General features: G+C 36.6%; 1 protein-coding gene across 2 annotated transcripts; it reads right to left on the bottom strand.

Annotated features, from left to right (window-relative positions):
- Nucleotides 3,037-18,372, bottom strand: LOC109835782 (vacuolar protein sorting-associated protein 41 homolog). Of its 2 annotated transcripts, none has more exons than XM_020403803.1 (19): nucleotides 17,821-18,372; nucleotides 16,010-16,279; nucleotides 15,749-15,928; nucleotides 14,668-14,925; nucleotides 13,257-13,389; nucleotides 13,073-13,163; nucleotides 12,315-12,417; nucleotides 11,674-11,777; nucleotides 11,507-11,600; nucleotides 11,248-11,403; nucleotides 11,120-11,182; nucleotides 10,872-10,937; nucleotides 6,460-6,675; nucleotides 4,486-4,563; nucleotides 4,283-4,402; nucleotides 4,052-4,132; nucleotides 3,861-3,946; nucleotides 3,651-3,732; nucleotides 3,037-3,569 (listed from the first exon to the last, which is right to left on the bottom strand). In XM_020403803.1, exons 1-19 carry the CDS (start codon nucleotides 18,094-18,096, stop codon nucleotides 3,171-3,173), a joined length of 2,856 nt encoding a protein of 951 aa, XP_020259392.1. In that variant the 5' UTR covers nucleotides 18,097-18,372; the 3' UTR covers nucleotides 3,037-3,170. The 2 variants fall into 2 exon arrangements, with proteins under 2 accessions (XP_020259392.1, XP_020259393.1); XM_020403804.1 differs by having other exon boundaries at nucleotides 6,460-6,660.

The following is a 21,096-nucleotide window of genomic DNA, read 5'->3' as shown; positions in this document are numbered from 1 at the left end:
GGCTTCAAGATTGGACCACCTTATATTATAGCTGGCCGCAACGCGCACCCGAAATGGTAGTGCTATAATTTCTCCGCTGTTTGAGTGAACATGACTTTTGCTTCTTCATTTTAGAAAAATTTTTGAAGAAGCTGTTGGAGATGCCCTAATACACGTCCTCCGTACCTCAACGCACCTCTCATTACCTTACCTTCCCCACCTTTATACCCCTGATCAAACCTTGCATTAATTCCGGCACGCCGACGCAAGGTGCTAGACTCGTGTCGTGAATCTTTGAAATAAATAGTGGTCATGGAGACAGCATGACCCACGTCAGTGGGGGTCTCTCACTTACATAAGGTGGAATTTCTGACCAAGAGCCAGAGAAACTACCGTTGATTCATCAGAGCACTTTGCTCATTGCTCTGTTGGCCTCTTCGGTCTCTTCTCAGCGCTCGACTTCTCAAGCACTAAACGCTTCAGCCAGCGAAAACGAGAAGTGGTTCGGATGAGAAAGGAAAACCTTTTCCCCTTACCAACCGTCATCATAAGAGCCAAAAAGCTAACCATCTAGAGAAGACGACGAAGCTGGGCTCCTCTATAATTAATATTTGACGTATATAAACGCATCGGCTGAAAACTAGGAGCCCCATCACATGTGACTGCATTCAACATCTGCCTAATCGTCCGCATCAAGGCGTCACTTTGGTAGCTGTCGACAGCACATCTAAATCTCATACATACATGTTTAGCAATTACATATCGGAGCGAGACATAAACGAAGCCATGAATGAGAAATGAAGAGATTCGACACGTGGACCGATGACGACGACGTATTCTACACATCCCGGAGACTTTTAACACGTACAATTACAGTAAAAATCAACGTGATCTAAAAACAATCCGTCCGGTCTAATTAAATGCGACCTTCGCGCCAAAAAGATCAACGTGAAAAACCAACAGAGGACAGAGAACATTGGAGGTGCGTGCGGGTACACATGATGCCCCATTTGTGTGGAAGAACGGTGTGGACAACCAAACGTCCGTAAACTACAGACCCGCACGACTGGCGAGCTCAGCTCTGCAAATTGACGAAAACAGCCAAGACATACGTTAAAAGGTAAAATTAAGGAAAATCATCCTGTGATTTGCGGGGATGAGTAAAATCTTCCGTTGAAACTAATACGTTTACCGCGCTGGTTTGAATACATATCGTATCAGAACACTTCTGATGTGTGGAAAGTGTTCTGACAACCATTTAGCTATATAGAGGGCTTAAACCTTGCAAATTGGAAGCCTAAGGAGCATTCTTCGTAAGGAAGTGTTCTAATAGGATTCAGACACCTCATTTTTTAAATTTCCTTTAAACAAGGTCACATGGACGCCACATGACCAGTTTAATGACAAAACCACCATCATCTCTTTTCTCAAGGGAAGAAATGAGGGTACTTTCGTCATTAAACAGATCACATGGTGTTCATGTGACATTGTTTAATGGAAAATTTCAAATGAAGGGGATCAAAGAATCAGTTTTACAACTTTGGCGAAAATTTGTCACCTGTTAAAAATCATGAAAAAAATAGCACATTTTAGGAACATAAATTGTACGACAAAGGATGAATGGCTCTTAATAAAGCGTACCATACACAACAAATACATGGGTGCGTGCTTTCAGCTCATTCATCTCTCACATGGCTGAAACCCTTCCAACTTTTTGAAAAAAAAGGCTGCAACAGGATAAGAATCGCTCAAATATCTTCAAAGCTCTCATCCTCAGTGGATCTGTCTATAATCAGATCAAATATACAGGAAAAAGCATAGCCAGAACATTCCTGCAGATGTGACCTTTTCTGCTTTTTGTGCTATCCTTCTGAACCGTATAGAATATCAAATCAATACTCTTGGTAAGTCACCAATAATCACCCATGTGACGCTTTTTTTAAGGGTGTTTTTGGTTAGGAGTATTTGGATCAAATGCAAACAAATATTTCAAAATATTACCCAATTAGGTTTGCCTATGATCACTATCTACACTCAAAAGTCAATCAGTATTTCTGATCTTCTTCATTATTCAAGAGATCAACAAGAGAATATTCAAGTCCCTGGCACTAGAGAATTTAGAAATTAACCCAAAGATAACGTGCAAAATCTCGAGGGAATTTTGCGAAATTAACCCAAAGATAAGAGATGAATCCAGTGGCGGATCTACAACATTTTTTGTGGTGGTTCAAAATATACACTAAATTTTTTTCTCAAATAATAGCATGTGGGAAAAAAATGAAGGAAGGGTTATTAAAGAGAAAAACAATCATTTTTAAACAATGATTTGACTTATATATATAAGAAACAAAAATATTTATAGAAGGCCTTAAAGAGGTAGACAGAACAAAGGGATAAAATGAAAGGAAAAGAAGAAGAAGAAGAAGAATAGAGGGGAGGTAAAAGGAAAGAAGCCTAAAAGAGAAATTTTCTAAGGCTGGATGGTTTGAACTCCAGACCTCTTACAAAATGTTACCAACTGCAATAACACTAGGCTATAGAGAACTTTTGTATGAGGTGGTTCAAGTAAACCACTTTGAACAAGGGTGGGTCCGCCACTGGATGAATCCTAGGGAAAAGGGCTCGAACGGTCGGAGATTTATCGTCAGAAACCGCGGGTAGCTCAGAAGGCCCGTCGACGACAGCGAATTTGTTGCCCAGCGACAATGGCTGGAGAAGCCTGCCTGCCGGTTGGCCACATGGCAGGGATTAGCGACTGACGATAATAAAGAAAATATTTTTTGAACTTCTTCCATCATGATTATTAGCTTTTAGAGTTTTCACTGGTATACACGCCCTAAATTCTTGATATTCTTCAAAGGCAGATTTACCTCGCATTAATGTTGTTATCACGCGGCTGATATCTGATCATCTATCCCTACTACCGCTGAATTAGATCAAACGCAAACAAATTTCAAAATAAAAAACATCATACTAAGGGAACACGAATCCAACTCTTTTTATAATAAGGACCCAACAAGAATATACGAACCCAGTTTGGGATAAAACTGAACCTCAGGAAGAAAAAAAAATTTCTGCATACACAAACCCGTGACAATACATGAACCCAGCAGGCACAAATAATAACAAAATATACCATTAAAATTATTGAAATAAAAAATAAATCTCACCATTCGTAAATACACTCAAGCTCACCCGCCGGCAGTAGTGCACAGCACACAACGCATCCGAGACCCACCAGAGTTTCCATCCTCATCACTACCATCATCACCACTATGCATTATATCGCTACTTTCGATGCCGATACTATCCGAGCCACCAAGAAGGCAACTAACATGATAAGCATGGCAACAAAAGAAAACAATGACTGAAAGGTTTTGAAGGGAGAAAGGATCAAAACACAAGCAACATCTTGCTCCACCCCTCGTTTTGGACTTGACTTCAATCGCTCTTGCAGTTGGCATTCTCAGCATCTCGTTATTCGAAGTGCTATCTTCCCTTTTCCTGTGAGTTTCTTCTTCTATGCTGCTCAAATAGATCGCACGCCTGGCCTCTTTGAAGTACTTGATCAAAAGGTTAACACAGTCCGCCTGCAAAATGTTTAAACTCAATGAGAGAAGATGTAGGAGAAAGAAATGTGAATGTTTGTTAGGTATAGACACTGTGAAAACCTTGAGAATATCATTGCATCCGTGTCTGAGAGAGGTTTCTGTCCGATAATCTGTGATGATTTTGACAAGGCGGTCCCTTAACCTACAAAGAAATGTTACATATTACTGTTTGTTCTTGACTTCTTGAAAAGTATAGCTATTTGATGAATATATCAATTTGAGATGAGATAATTTGGTACTGCTAAAGAAACAAAAATCAATAACACGAACCTAGGTATCCGAAGTCCATTAGGCACACGACTGACTATACACAGAGGATCCAAATTGCCAACAGTGTGTTCCAGCAACATTCCTACCTATCAAATTTTGACGCAAACAATGTTAACTGCTACACCGTCACTAAAGCTAAATAATCAAGTAACTGTATTGGAGAAGACTTCATTTTTCTGCTATTCATGTACCATTTCAGGCTTGCGAAGACACTGTTTTATCAATTCTTCCCATAAATCATCATCATGCTGATCGGTCACGAATTGTACTGCCTGCATAAAGATCCATTATGCTTTTTTTCTCAATCACCTCTGAAGTCAAAAATGTACTTTGATTCACGTATGGCATATGCAAATAAGAAAGCAAGAGGCAAAACAAAACTGAAAATATCCTTGTACATGCAGTGAAACGAATGGACATACCTTCTGTATATCTTCTAATTTGTTTATGTAAACTGCAAGAGCCTTTTTCGTGTTTCCCATCCTCCCCAGGACAAAGGCCTGCTCTTTAGGAAGATCTTTCTTCACACAAATATCATATGCCTGACAGGCAATCAAAAAATCATGTCATTGTTTAGCTTTCAAGCCGAACAAGAACACATTTAAGAGTTTCTTGAGCTCCGAACCTTGTCAAGCCTATAATGTTCACTACTTTCGAGAAATGGAAGCAGCATCCGTGGTTCATAATCAGCATAAAGCTCTACCTACCACATGAAAGTAAATAAATAACAACTCAAAATCTTTTCAAAAGATAGAAGTCATAATCTACGAACCAACTAGTATAAACATAGAAGCACTTTGAATCCAAAATTGGTCCAAAGTGAATGTCTCCTCTTTGAATCCAAATTGTGCCTTAAGAGTCGATTGCACTTTCTTATTGTGAATTTACCATCTCGAGAATGTCTCCTCTTTGAATCCAAATCGTGCCTTAGGTCAATTGCACTTTCTTATTGTGAATTTACCATCTCCTGTTCCAGACTCCTTGGAGAAGCCAGACGATTTTTGTATGGTCGCTTTCAGTTTGGATAAGCATAAATTGCGAACTATCGGGATAGGTTCTGTACTCAAGAGGGCAAAAACAATCACTATCTATGATATATAACAAGTCTCCCTTATCCATATATTCCTCGGATAGGGATTTGGCACAAGTTTTAGAGGGTTGAAATGGATTGACGTCAGGATGACATCTAGTTTTTGGTCAATCTTTCTGTGGAGACTTTTGCGACCATGCTCCCAAGCTACCATCAATTTAATATTTAATGATAACAATGATGATGAATCATAATTATACCTATTTACATGAATATCTTATTTAGACAAAGACATTGGATGCCTAATGAAAGTTATTGGAATTACAATTTAAACGAATTAATAGATGTACTCAATCAGATAAAATAAGCATCAGTTACAACTTTACTCGTGATACATATCGTACAATATGACATTTAATAAATATCATAACACATTTGCCGGCATAAAAGAACATTATGTTTTTTACAACTGAGGAGTATATCCTAAGCCCAAGAAAAGCAATCATTCAATTTTCATAATGGGCTATAGGGAATTCAATGACATGAGGTATTTAATTTTGAAAGAAAATCATGGTTATAGTGCTCCACGAGTTTCTCATTCTTCTAGCACAACTGACTAAGAATCATGAATACAAAACAAGGTGATAGCGCGTATACTTGTACCATCAAAGATGTAAAAGCAGACAACAAAAGAAAAAAAGGACTATATACAAAGAGGGGTGGAATTCATTTATACTGGAAAAGTGGAAACGCGGAAGTGTAAACAAAAATATTACATGGAATAGTCAAGGAATTCTGAGTATTCAACCTACAATAAGTGAAACCTAGTTCGGCAATTAGGTCTCAGCTGTGAAACTGTAGTTTAATTTGATTGTTAAACTGCGAACGCTGAACCATCGGCAGGTCCAGAAAATTCTTCTTGGGGGCGGATAATAAGTATCTATTTACCTTAAAAAATATAATATTATAGAACTATAGCAATAGTGCTCGTTTCTTTTTTGGGTTTCTAGTGTTCTAATTTTGGGCTTTTAGCATTTGGACTCATTTGACTTGACTGTTGGGATTTTATATATGCTTTTACTTTCCAATGAGTCAATAACTAATTCAATATGCTACTAATTAGTGTTTTAAGACAAGTTGTAGTGCAATTTTTAAATTTTATTTGTCTTTTTTTTTCTTTTTTTTAACGGAGTTGAGGGGAGGAAGGGGAGTGTCGTAAAATTTACGAGATTTACATGCAATTTGTAAACTTTTAGGGGCGCAACTGCACTCCTACGCATGTACTTGCATCCGCCCCTGCAGTGAACACATTTTGGTAGCAACAGTTTTGGTTAGCAAAAGTTTATGAAACCGAAAAAACATGTTTGGGAACCATTGCGAGATTGGCAAAACCATGTCTTCAAGCACACAATTTGTCTTACTAACCATAGCTTCAGAAACTCCATTCCAACTAGAAGTGTTGGTAACAACAAAATGAATGAAAGCAAGGTTTGTGTGCAAACTCCTGTTTGAATTTAACTTGAAGTGTAGCTAGGCAAACATGTTTGCCAAACTAGGATGACAAGTTACCTGCAAATCATGGAACTCCCTTCCCGCATTATCGTCAACTTTAAATAGTGAATGCAAGTAAAAGTGCAAGAAATATTTGCTATCACACTTCTTGATGGCACCCAAAAGTTGTCTCACAACTTCAGAAGGAGGTATGATATCACGATGTTGAATCAGCAAAGACACTGCCTTTTTACTATCAAGTATCATGAGCTGAACAACCTGCAAAGCAGAAAACTACTAAGAAAATATTAAATAGTCACAAAAAAGGAAGAAAACTTGGAATGACAAAGCATAATTGTATGCAGCGATCAACTGCTAGAAAATATTAAGGCTATCTTTGCAAATATGCGTGAAAATCCTTCAAATGAGGGATAAAAATAACTTCTACTAGCATTAGATTGTACATCATTCTATAAGTACTTGCGTGAAAAATTAACTTCTTCGTAAAATTCCCTTTCTTTTGCTTATGTTAAGGAAAGACGATGATTACTTGCCAATTAAGGCATTCTCTTGTTTCTTGTTTGCCTGGATTTATGGGAAAGAAACAGCTGAGGGCCAGTTTAATCAAATTATTAGTGTCAGACAAAACATGTCCATCAAAGTAAATAGCAAAATAGGGGAGGATACAAGGACACATCAACCACATTGACACCTTGTAGATCTCATTATCAGAACCTGAAATTCTTATTTTATACTCAATCCATGTGAAATTTCAACCAATGATTAATTAGGAGCTGCTATATGCTAAATATATTAAAGCATAAAGACAGCAGCCTATCCAAATTCATGGGATTGGCTATAACTTCATTTCATAAAGATTCCTCTTAAGTTTTAGATTGTCTGGGACCATATTGAGGCATGTCCTAAAGAACAGGCAAGGAAGCTGCCTTACAATACTTACTAAACAAGAAAAAGAAGTTTTTTTTTAATCATTGTGTAATGTCAAGTTTTCTGAACATAGAACAACATGAAATGACTTTCACTGTTCCAGATTCTCCATTATTATCTACATTCTTCAAGGTAAAAGTTAACCAGGTCATTTATGATTTTTCCCGCTTTATGATTCTTCTAATAAGCAGGTATTTATCTCAAGCAAAGTGACAGGGATGGCCATGTCTTCTATTAAGCACAATGAAATTATCTACTACACTAGATTTGTTAGAGTTTCTACAGAACAACTTTGACTTACTTTTGCATTAAAGCAAGTTTAAGTATTTGAGGACATGTTCTATAAATCTCACATAAGCCCCAGTTCTTCACTACTAAAAATCAGATTTACACCAATCATTCCTCAAATAAACGTGAACATCATACAAGGATTAATGGATATCAGCCATTCCTCCTACAGCAGAAAGCAGTCATTTTACTATTTGATGAAGCGATCAGCTCCATTCATGCTGATCACAGTGACATAATTGCAAAATTAGAGGCTTTTCTAATTTCTTCCCCTTAACCCATGGACAAAGAGTATGAAAATTACAAGATTCTGTGTAACCTATGTTGCATGGGTACAGCTAAGGGTATAGAACACGGCAAATTTGCAAAAGGTAAGGTACGAGGACGCGGCTATATAAATATTTATAAACACATATATTGAAATTAATAGTTTACATGATATCAATGTAGTTCTATTCAGGTGTTATGAGATTAAAATTTATATAACATTTTTATGTTTTCTTTTATTATGTGGATTATAAATGGAAAAAATGTTCATTTTTTGAACTAGACACCTAAACGACCATTAAAATCATAGGTTGGAACCCGAAGAGTTTCAAGAAGTGGATGTGAGGTGTAGAATTTACATTCAGGAATTGTTTGACACATAGATGTTGAAAATGAGGGACGCTAGAGTGAACCACAACCCGGATTCAATCATCTTGGATGTGCAGTGGAACACAAGCCGATTCACCAACTCGAGCAACCCGATCTAGAATTTAAATAACTTGCTATTTTGAAAAATAACTCTTTTTCAAAAGCATAAACAAAAAAAAGTGAGAAATAAAGCGACTAAAGTATGCATATGTTAGTTGCAACAAGATTCTCAAGGTTCTTTTACCATTACTAATATCAATTAGAATACTTCTTAAACTTGACTCTTGCAAAACCTTTGATTCCTACATTGAAGAATCGAACCTAGAATGTACAATGTTCTCCAGTGTACCGTATAAGTCTATCTCCCTCATATAAGCCTACCCCCCTCGTACCCATTCCTAATTAGTGGCGTACGACGCTCCCTTTCCCATCCCGTGAACCAGAATGAACTGGGTTCCATGCAACTATGGCTTGACTTTGACAAGTGTTCTAAAATAAAACATGCATTGTTTGAGAATATGCCCGAATAAATGTACGCATTATATGCAAGTAAGGTTTTAAATATCTGATATCAAAGAAATATCGGATGGACAAAATTCATATCTGACTGCGAATATCATAGAAATATTGGAGATATATTGGAATGTCATGACAAATATTTGCATATATAGTATAATGCACTAAAATGTAATCTCAACATACTTAATAAAATCTAAGCATATAAAATATAAATAATATATGTTTAGAATCATTAATCAACCTTGTAAAATAAAGAAAAGCACAAATCAACATTGCAACATCTCGTCCGATTTTTTAGACCAAAATGCCATTTGATATAATGGAAAAAGTATTTTATCTCACCCAAAAATAGACAAATGTGGTATATTATTTTGCAACAAGCTATATAAAAGGATACAGCAGCCAGCATATCGGCCAAAATAGCCAACAAGCGGTAATTGATGTTTAGAGACCATACCAATTGTAGCAAGCCCTGTAAAAGGATATATCGGACCATATAGCAGGCCATATCCGGGATATTGAAAACATTGTATGAAAATTTGTGTACGGGTATGAGTACATGTTGGGCACGAGTACGACTTCAAGAGAGTACCCAGATAACATAGGGTGTAATTATATTACATGCAATGGAGAAAAACATGAAAAGTGTTAGGTAGGCGAGAAAGAGAAAGTTATATGGAGTGAGTTTTTCCCCTTTGCTTTTGTAGTAGATAAGCCTAAAAATCAACCCTCTCAGAATCACAACTTATCAACTTGTGCTTTTCTGCAAATCCCTTCCAGAAACTAATTACCAAAATAAATTTTTTGCAAAAAGGAAAAAAAAACACTTACTTTACTTTAAAAGAAGTGAATCTATTCTTATAAGTGAAGGTACTTATCACATGCAGTGGTGAATACCATAACTAAGTCAACAATGTTATATGGATCGGCATAGTAGGATGTATGTACCTAAGATTCATAGGGGTGGAAGCAAACCAAATATTTAACATATAGTTCGGTATTTATTCGCTTAACTATTCAGTCATAGATATTTCATTTAACAATAAATGAATAGCGTTTAGTATTCGGTTTCTTAAATTTAGTCTCTCTAACCATTAAACCAAAACTTCGAAGTTATAGTGAGGGTCAATGATTATAGTTTTATATTAATTCTAACACGGATAATAAAAAAATAGATAACCAAAGCTATACTCGATTCGTTTGTTTAATAAACTATACATTAATCCTATAAAGTTTATTTATTACATTTTCTATGCATCCCAAAAGTTTATTACACATAATGCCTCATATAAATAGTTTTTTATTTGTGAATATTATATTTATCACTAGGTTGCACATTAATTGGTTGTATCATGTATGGCCGCCTAGGTAAAACGGCCACTTCCTTCTAGGTGTCACGTCCGTATCCGACACTCTGTGGACACTCCATGAACACTTGTGGTTCAAAGAAAACCCCAATTTCCCTCTTACTTATACCCTGAACTAGTTTCTCTGGTAATATCAACTTCAAAACCAATTATTTTTTAACCCGAAAATTAAAACTCATTACTTAAATATTTGAAAAACACTCATCGTATTATCCCATGCGGTCAAAACTGAACCTTTTGTTGTTAAATCTTATTCTTGGTTTAATTTAACTTGATTCTTAATTGTTATAGATAATAGAAAGAAACATACAATGTTATTGGTATTTTCGTTCAATATTTGATCATGCGTATGTATTATATACCATCTCCCTGTATCCTACATTTTACTAATTTGTCGTGTCTCGTTTTTGTATCCATGTCCGTCTCTATGCCTATGCCACTTAGGTGGCCGCATTACAAGATTATGATAGAATAACGAAAAATTACCGAATATTTACCTAATAGTTCATAATATACAATATAAACCCTATTAACGAATATTCACAAATAGTTGTTGAATATTCAAATATTAATCAAACAGAACTTGAATGCCTGTTTCCTATTCGTTTCAATTCAAATACGAATTTGAATAGACGAATATGAATATGAATAATGGAATATTCGATTCGAATTTGGTTTGTTTCCACCCAAAATTTTTGTTGAGAAGTGAAATAACAATGATGTCACAAATACCTTGTCATGAATGGCATCATGTAAGCTATGTTTCTCAATGAAGTCGAATATCTCTGGCTTCATTAGCTGAAAAAGAAAATGGGAGAGTTTTAGGAATTTAAATTGGGAGTAAAATAATATAATTTCATAAATGAAATTCAGCATGTAATTTTGTTTATTGTCCTTCACTTTTGAAGTGAAATTATACCATAGTTTCCTTAAGTAGACAAATAGAACAAAATATTTGATAAATGGAAGAAAACACTTACATCAGCATATAACGATAGGGCCTTCTCATATTGAGTATTGATAATGTATAATTCAGCCAGTGCCTGTTGCTAAGAAGGATAAGCAATAGAGGTGATAAAGCAAAAATGCACAGAAATTTCGTTCGCACCTCTTTGAGCAAATCAGTCATAGAGGAAGTGTTCATCTGAGGTTCAATGGCTGAAATAACAGGCAACGCAGAATATAAGGTAGGCGACCAGCATTTTACAGTTGATAATAAAACCTTGTGAAAAGATGGATTAGTTGCCAAAGCAACTAGCGCGACCTGCATTAGACATTCTAGATGAAGATTAGAGTCTCGCAAAGTCAGGATATAAGAAAGAAAGAAGAAATAAAGTAGGAAAATATATGTGGCCAGGTGTACACACCTCATAAGCAGTATCAGTCAGACGTGGATTTTCAGTAGGCATATAAGGAACTAAAACAGGTAACTGTCGAAGATGAGCAAAATGGAAAACCCATCTGATAAAAAAACATCATTATAAAGAAATCGAAAATTATTTATATAATAAAGATAGCTTTATATACTACAAACCTCTCCCACACAGAGGCCGAACCACGAAGCAGCTTAGGACACAGTGAAGCAGCTTCTGCATATCTCCTTTCAACAATCAAATGGTCGAGGTATCGTGATCCTACCTAAGCATACAGAATAATGAAATTAACCAAACAAATTATACCTCTTGGATCTAAATTTTAAACAAAAAATAGAAATAACATTAGAAAACATTGATTACAAAATAGTTCGGAGGAAAATATAAAGTTAAACATTTAGAAAAAAAGGATCAACTGCCATAATCATATAGCAAAAACAATAAGCTTAACATTACAAGAACCAGATAAGGATCTAAACTCATTGAATTCACACCCATCGTGCCAATTCTGGTGTCAATTTCAGCATTCCCATTAAAATGCCTTTGTTATAAAGCCCTACTAGAATTTCTAGATAGCCAATAATTTTTCATTCTAGAAATCTAGTAAATGAAGCAGGTCTGAGTTCTTGTCACGTTTTAATAAAGGCAAAGGAAAAAACATGGCTTAAAACTGGTACCAAACTACACTAGTCAATATATCAATCATAGTTTGCAAGAAAATATTAAAATTCACAATTAGCAAGCTGACAGAGACTTTAAAATAATTTGGAAGATAAAAAAACATCCACTGCAATTTATCTACCTCATCAAGAAGCTCAGTCCGTCCCTTTCCTGCTTCAACAGCAGCTAAAGCCTTCTCATGCCAACCATGTTGAAGAAGCCAAGAAATATGATCTTCAGCATCTCTAGAGATAACAAATATGTTAAGATTTTATCAAACCAAATATGTAGTTCTACAAGTTCCCCAGTCTGTTGACTATAATACAGTTAACACTAACTCAAAGTGGAAACTGTTCAAAACAAAATGTGCAACAAAAGAAATTATGGAAAATATCTTGAAAGTCAAGGGTATATTTCAAATGTTTATCGGGTTACCCAGCTTTAAGTGACAGAATTTTAGTTGAATGGTATGGAGGTAACAGTGATATATCAAGTAACCACTACACGGTCATACACCTAAAACAAACCTGTTAGTTTGTGAGACTTCTTGTCATCTTGCTTCCCCCTTCAAAGAGAGAATTGTTTATGCTGCAGATACTTTACTTAATAACTAGTGTATTTGACTGTGGAAGTTTGCTCATTGTCTCCATCCTTGTTAAAGCTGAATTTATATTCCTTATTATATTGTGGCAATATGGTCTAGTATCTTCTATAAAGATAACCATTTTTACATGCATGTGCAAAGTGCATCCATGTATCTGACTCATAGGAAAACACAACAACAATAATATATTAAGTTAATGATGCTGCATGATTTTGACATTCTTCGATTATATAACATATTCATTTAAAGATGAAGGAAGGTAGAACAAGTAACTAAGATTGCAATTCTTCACTTACCTAGGCCTCGCAATGACGACATCCTTAGGAGAAACGATATAGTACAAAGGCTCATCACCTTCTGCCCACTGGCCACCTGCATAGCTGCTTCCTACACATGAAGATACAAGCAAGACAAGCAACTGACATGTGCAGCTGAAGCTCAGAAAAAATTGAAAGGCAAACGAGCTGGGAAAACATTTACCTGAAAAAGGAGCATGCACAAGAGCATAATCCTTTGCCTTATAATGCTCAAAACCATGCACTGGTAGTGCATCTGTAGTAAGTTCCTCATTCTTCCATGTGACAATACGAACTTCTGGTCGCTGAGCACTTCCCTGCAATACAAATACATGATGAGCTGAACGTGTGAAGCAACTTTACCATGAAAAATATCGGTATTCTCAATTTACAGCCATTAATTTTATACATGGCAGTGGTGTGATATTCACATCGAAGATGTTCAGAACTGAATCACATGAATGCCAACTCCATCTACCTGAAGGTGCCTGTTAGTAAAGCACATGCAGTTCCCACTTAAAAGGAAGCTTATGTGATTAAGTAGTGAGTTACTTATACGATGGTTAACTGAGCATCATGGCTTCATGTCATCAGAAGCTGGAGTCTGTGACCATTTCCTATGGAGATGTTGAGTAACCATGAATATATGCCAGTAATCCTAACTTCATTGCTACAGACCATTTTTCAGTGCGTACCATGTATCTATTCTGGAAATCCACTCAGTTACTATTTTCCCATACCCAAACTTTAGATTAACCAGAACCAAGGCCTTAAATCTCAGCGAGTTTCAGTTTCAAGGACTGTTGCAGGACTTCAAATCTGGAAGTGATGTTCATCTCTAGTAGGTGTACATGCAGGGAAATTAATATAGAACTAATATTTTGAATAAAATAAATGAAAATGAATTTTCAATGTTCACATTTAATCTTAAGAGTGAATTTGAAAAAATTTCCCCGGACAATGTATTACAAAAATAGTCATTATCTAAGATTTGGGCATCAACCAATATCATGTCTGACCTGAAAACCAAACTGTAACCAACCGTACGACCGGATCATCCTTCACCTGGAAACTAATTGTCATTCACCTGACCTGAACATTAAACCTATTGTCTATAAGAGAAAATATAGCTAACATGGTGACTCTTTAGGCAGCCACAGCAGCATGTTACAGATGATCGACAAACGACCTTCAAATTACATAAAAGAGTAAAGAACATGATCCTATACATCGAAGTTGCATTTCTCCCAGCAGTATTCAAATGAAATTAGCTATCTTCTTCTAGGAAACAACCAAAGGCAAAAATAGGCAAAAATAGATATAGAGGACATTCCGAGTAATCAAATGATCAAAAATGCCATAGAAATAGTCTAAGATGGATGCTCATAGCCTCACATGTAAAATCCTATTTGCTTATACTAGATACAATATAGCTGCAACACATTGAAGAGGACAATATACAACTTCAATATCAAAAAATTAAAAAAATGAGGGAGAAAGCCAATCTCAAAAGCAATCCTCAGATGCTGGTGCGATGTTAACATGAAATTCAACATCACTATCATTCTGTTATTAGTGATATATGAAAGAATTACCAGGCGTGAAGGGATAGTGCTACTAAAATCCTTTTCACCATTCTCCTCCGCAGGAATGTAGGCCAACACAACCAAAACATCACCAAAGGGAGCAATGCCAGATATATAGTATGTAGTCTGAAATGATGCTACAATATCCACATACTTTGTGCTTGATGCCTGAATAGTCTTTTGCACTCCATTTGCTCCAGATGCATTGGTTCTGATTGCAGCAATCTTTACACATGTTCCCCATCCAATGACCAACATTGTGTCATCCTATGTGCATACATCCTTGTTAGCATCTAATGCAGAAAATAAGCAATCTAATTAGAGAACAAGAATATACAACACCTTTAGGACCCTCTCAAGTAACTTATATCATTCCAGTCATAAAATTTGTCATTAGGCTAGTCCATTTTAGTATAGTAGAATAACTAAAAGAAAAGGAAGTACTTTTCCTCAAGGTTGGTTGAAGACAAAGACAACATTATATTATAACTATGTTTTATAGTATACAAGACTGATTTCATAGATATACAATACCAACATGGATTTGCAGTAAGCTTTTCTAACTATTATTTACTCAAAAGTCATATCAACCTTGATAAAGTTCAAGAAATTGCAAAATCCCTACAGAAATTCAATAACATACCACTTGCTAACTTGACGGAAGATATCAACCAGTTAGTTATTCTTTAAATTAGCAAATCATGTCAACCATTGAGCCAAACTTTTTTTTTCTTCTCTTCAAGTAATAGTGCACTTAAGCATCACTGCGTGAATCAGACTATGTCTCCCTATGCTTCCCCTCACTACAGAACCAAGCACAAGGGTGCTCAGTATACAATACTAATTGAACCTTGTTATGAATTGGAGGGAAACCTAGAACTAGAAATATTAAAGTGCTATTTCTCTAACGGTGATGAGGAGAATTGGAAATAAATATATTTCTCTTTTCTCTAGTCAAGATAACACATCTAAATGGATCCATTTGCTAGAGCAAAAAGTGGGCTTCCCGTGATACTCAGTTAATTCAGCTGCATCAGCTGCTTAATGCAGAATGGTAATAAAAAAAAAATTAAAAACAACCTGAACACACCTGCCAAACTAAATGAGGAAGCAGAAGTTCAGGACGTGGACTTCCCCGAGGCCTCTCAATGAATGCCATACGTGCATTATTTGCCATGTCATAAACTTTTACCCCTGCATCATTTGCCCAAGCAATAAGACTGGTCCTCCATTTCACTGCATGTATTGGACCTTCTCCATCATGTAATACCTGAGACAAACAACATATTTATGATTGAATTCTAGAGCAGCAAATATTAACATTATTCCTTGTGTCTAGTCCACCCAATACCTGTTTAGAATAACCTAGCCAGGTTTTCGAATTCAAAAAAAGTTGACCAGCTAAACCACCAGCAACATATCTTCTTGATGATTTCCGTGAATAATCTGGGTCTAGAGCTAAAGTTTTCATCGGACGATAGTACTCAAATTTCAACTTTTCATCAGTAAAAAGGCTGCTAATAACCACAGTTCCATCATCTGAGCAGCTACCAATATATTCACCATCAGCATCAAAGCTAAGGTCATTGACCATAGCAGTATGAGCAGCAAACTCTTTAACCTGTTTAAAGAGAGAGAAAAAAAAGATGTGAATATAACCTGACTTTCTTATATGCAAATAAAAATAACAATAACAGTAAAACTAAGAATTAACTCATTTTATATGCTAACCTCATGCAGAAAAATCTTATATAGAGAGCACCTACAAGCTCTCACAAAGCTTACTCTTCAAGAAATATAAAGAAAAGGCCAAAAACAAATTAGACCTAATCATACTACACAAATTAATAAACAATCTCTACTAACCGAACCACCTTGCTAATACATTTTTTTCAATTTTCGTTCAGGTAATCTTATGCTTATCTACCAAATTGGCATTTAAAATAGACCTTTTTTTACCACTTTGGCATTTAAAAACACTTTGGTGTCATTTTGGTATTTGAAGAGTGTAAATTTGGCAATTAGGTACAAAAACTTGCCGGCGATTCAATTTTTCTGGCGAGAGTTGTTGGGAAATTTTCTTCCATCCCGCTGGCCCTTAAATTTATTGTGTTTTACACTCTTTTTTCTCCTTCAACCACTCTAAACTAAAATTTCTTCTAACCCTTTACCTGATAGACCCTCTTTACCCTCTCTTTCTCTCTAGCCCCTCCCTCTCCTTTAACCTCTCCCAATTCAAACCCAAACTCTAATCCAAAATTCAAACACAAACCCTAATCCAAATATGGGGTTGATCATTTGGATTAGGGTTTGGGTTTGAATAAGCGGATGTTTAAGGGGAAGAAGGGGACTCTATTGATGAAAAAGAATGAGAGGGGAAGTAGGATTATTGGATAAAGGGGTAGAAGAAAATTGGAGGTTGAAGGAGAAGACAGGTGTAAAATACAATAGGTTTAAGAGGTCAGAGGGCTGGAAGAAATTTTTCAAATAGTTCTCGCCAGAAAAATGAACGCTAACGAGTTTTTATACCTAATTAACACACTTTAAATACCAAAAGACGCCAGAGCGTTTTGAAGTACCGTAGTAGTAAACAGCATCTGTTTTGAATACCAATTTGGTAGTTAGCCCGATGCAATGTTTCCCTTATTTTCATCTTAGGTTCCTTGGGAAGTTAAGTTTTTTTATGGTAACTATGGGGAAACCAACAGAATGGATTTTGAATGGGAATAAGGTCAAAGTCATTGATTTTATAGGCTAATCATCATCAATTTTCACTTCTTTCAGCATATTAAACCACCTAATTTTGCAACCGACCCAGATTTCCCAATTTAATTAAGAAACCTAATCCAGAGCACAACAAACTCCAATATTTCCACTAGCAGAAAAAAATATATATACATGTTAAAATCCAAAACCAAGTTAACCAAATCCTAGCCTCCAAACCCTAAATTGAACCAATTTCGACCAAAACTATACTAAAACTTAGCGTATTACATATATGGCAAACACTCCCGAAATTAAACCACCTAATTTTCCTACCAACCCGAATTTCTAATTCGCTATTAAGGAAGCCCTAATCCAAAACTTCCTCTAGCAGGAAAAAAATGTATAAATGTCAAAAATGACAAAGATGCTAAAATCCCTAAATTGAACCAAAATCACCTGATTCCCTTGAAAATCGAGTATGTGGACGGTGCCATCGTGCGTTCCGAGCGCGATCATCCGCTCCGCGATCGCGATCGAAGCAGCGGCGTCGGTCGATAGAAGAGATGGCAAACTACCTCCCATTCTCTGATACTTCAATCTCGGCTCCTCCTCCTCCTCCTCCTCCTCCTCCTCCTCTTCCTCTTCCTCTTCCTCTTCATCCTCTTCCTCTTCTTCTTCTCTCTCATCATCTCCGTCGACGCCGTTCTCCGGCGGATGATGATCTGACGCCATGATCGTCGCCGCCACCGCCAGCGAGTTCTGCAACAAGCAAAACCCTAGCTTTCTATAGAAAATCAGCTGCGAACTCTGTTAATGCCGAAAATTTTCAGGTTCGATTCGAAATATAGAAATTTTCCAGCTGGAGCTTCAACGGGCCGATAATAATTAGCCTTAGCAGTATATGAAGAGATTTTGAAGGTAGATTTTTAATTTGGGAAAAAAATGAAGAAGAGCGAGAATTTTCTGAGGAGGGAGAAGAGGCGGTTGTGATGAACCCCAAGAACAGTGGAGCAGTTAACCCGTTTCCTTTACTTTACATTTGTCCGACGCTGGCCGCTACAGTGAACAGCGTCATCTAATTAAATGTCATCCGCACCGTTCATTTTTTAATTAAATATATTTTAGTAATAGTTTTTTTTTCATTAAATATATTATCCGAATACAATTTTTGTATTTTTATGTTCTGTGACTGTGAGTGATAACTTTTTTTTTGAGTTTTGCTTTATCAAAACTTATCATAGATAGATAATATAACATAGGTGCATATATACAATGTAAGTATCTTCGTCAATCAATGGTCATCAATAGGTAAGGACTATAAATTTTTTTCCTAAATAAAAAATTTAATCCTAAATAAACTTAGAACAGTGTGTTTGCATACATGCAACGTGACATACATGTTTATCAAGCTTCCCATAGATCAACCTCTCTCCACGTGCTCTAGCGTCGTATTTGGTCTGATATATTGACTGTCACCGCATGCAAAATCGCTAACAATGTTGTCAATCGAAAGGACGGCTTGACCTCCACTGACCAAACCAATGTTGATCGACAAAATGTCATTGCCTAGCATGACAATTTCGATGCTTATCGATCGATTCGACCAAAAGAGATTCACTGTTATGTTGCATTTGGAAATCTGGGTTTGGATCTATGTTAGCGGATTTAAAATCAAATGGATTTTAAATTTAAGATTTGAAATCCGTAGATTTTATGAATTATACATGAAAATTGTCTTGATTAATGTTCTAGTTTGCTTCTAACAAAAACAATTGAAATAGCAAAACCCGTAGCACATAACCTCATAGAAAATCTAAAATGCAACGGAAATGCATTGAAGAGTGCAAATACTTTCACGTGATTATTGTAATGAAGCTCAAACAAAAATTAAGGTAGCGTTTGGATACCATGGTGTTTTTAGTGTTTCTATTTTTAGCGTTTCCTTGGTGTTTTTTCCAAAAACAAAACACCAAGTGTTTGGAAACCATGGTGTTTTCGTTAGGCTATAATATCAAAAACTAAAAACACAATATTTATTTTAAAACTCTAAAAAGGTGTTTTAAGTTTGGTGTTTGTGTTTAGAGTGTTGATATAATTTCAAATTATGTGATATAATTTAATTATGTGATATAATTTTGTTATGGAGTTTTCAATCGCTAAATTGTGATCTCTTGTCAACCACAGGCAGGTATCCACCATTACGCTTGATTCAGTCGACTTGACATTTGGGACAGCTAGGGTCCCGATTCAGCCGACTTGTCGAGTCAACATCTCGATGGGTCGACTCGGAAGGCGGTAGTTGTCGATCCTCTCGTTAAGGCGATATCTCGAGCCTACTCAACTAGTTATCTGACCGCAAGCCTACCTCAACTAGTTATCTGGCCGACATCTCACGAGAGTCGCAAACCTACTCAACTAGTTATCTGGCCGACATCTCATGAGAGCCAACTCGAAAGGCAGTATCTCTCGACACCCCTCAATACAAGACAAAACGACGACTGGGACCTTTAGCCCCCGCTGACAGCGCATCGACATCACATTACATGCCTGATAGGCGTCATCATTTCTCCATCACCAGCACTATTTATGGCACATCGGACCACGCCGGCACTACAACAGCAAGGTCCGACCCAAGTCATCAATCAGCAACAGATCGCCCGACACTACAACAATAAGGTCCGACCTTGGAGATTCAGCATCGATGACCTCATCCTTTGCAAAGCCGCTTTCGATAAAGATACCAGATGAGGCAAGCTGGCTCCCAATTAGGAGGGCACATACACAGTCCTTGAGGAGTTGCGAGCATGCACTTATCGGCTAAGAGCTCTAGATGGAAGAATCATGCAACACCCTTGGAATATTAAGCATCTTAAAAAATACTTTCAATAATCCTGTATAAAATTTTATTCATTATAAATGAATTCCTTTTGAATCTGACTCTTGTATCGCACTCTCATCGTGCTAAATCTTGTGCAGGAATCCTAAGTCATTGGTGCCTTCTCAAGGTAAACCCAAGACACACCCGCCATGCGGTTGGCTCCCACATTTACAACTCAACCACCATAGTAGGGTGAAAAGACCTAAGCATCATCATTAAGACCTAGGCACTCAACCTCTGGGTTGTCATTTTGCTGAAGAGACCTAGGCGTCCTCATTAAGACCTAAGCACTCACCCTCCGGGTTGTCATTTTACCGAAAAGACCTAGACGTGATCATTAAGACCTAGGCACCTAACTTTTAGTTTGTCATTTTATTAAAAAGACCTAGGCGCTCATTAAGACCTAGGCACCCAACCTTCGGGTTGTCATTTTGTCAAAAAGATCTAGGGGTCCTCATTAAGTCCTAGGCACTCTAATGTTTTGTCCGTCCTTGACAAAAGGGCCAAGGCATCTTGCCAACAACAAAAGAAATAGCATACGAGCCGATCGACTCACCCAGTCAACACTCGGGTCATCCCAACACAACCGGCTCACGACAACTAACTGTTCTCTCAACCAGAATGAAGCTACAAACAAACAAAGCTAAAACAATGGACAATTGAAAGCACGCAAGATGGCATGGCAAAGTCTAAAATAAAAGCAAAGTCCAAATTTTCATTCCAACTTTAACAAATTGTATTACATTGTCTTACACTGATATTTACAAAAAGAAAGAAGGAAAAGATACAAGCTCTAAAGTCTCTCAGCTAGGGTCGGGAGTGGGGCTTGGAAGATCCGCTTCTGGGATGTGTAG

This window comes from Asparagus officinalis, chromosome 3, assembly GCF_001876935.1.
Source record: "Asparagus officinalis chromosome 3, Aspof.V1, whole genome shotgun sequence".
Taxonomy (NCBI): Eukaryota; Viridiplantae; Streptophyta; class Magnoliopsida; order Asparagales; family Asparagaceae; genus Asparagus; species Asparagus officinalis.
Note: the sequence above shows the minus strand (reverse complement) of the source record. Positions and strands in the feature narration are given on the sequence as shown.

Coding starts and splice junctions, on each gene's coding strand:
- LOC109835782 (XM_020403803.1), bottom strand. CDS start 18,096: ATGGCGTCAGATCATCATCCGCCGGAGAACGGCGTCGACGGAGATGAT. Junction 14,926..15,748: donor TTCCTCATTTAGTTTGGCAG/GTGTGTTCAGGT, acceptor GTATGCACATAG/GATGACACAATGTTGGTCAT. Junction 3,947..4,051: donor GTCTTCGCAAGCCTGAAATG/GTACATGAATAG, acceptor AAAATTTGATAG/GTAGGAATGTTGCTGGAACA.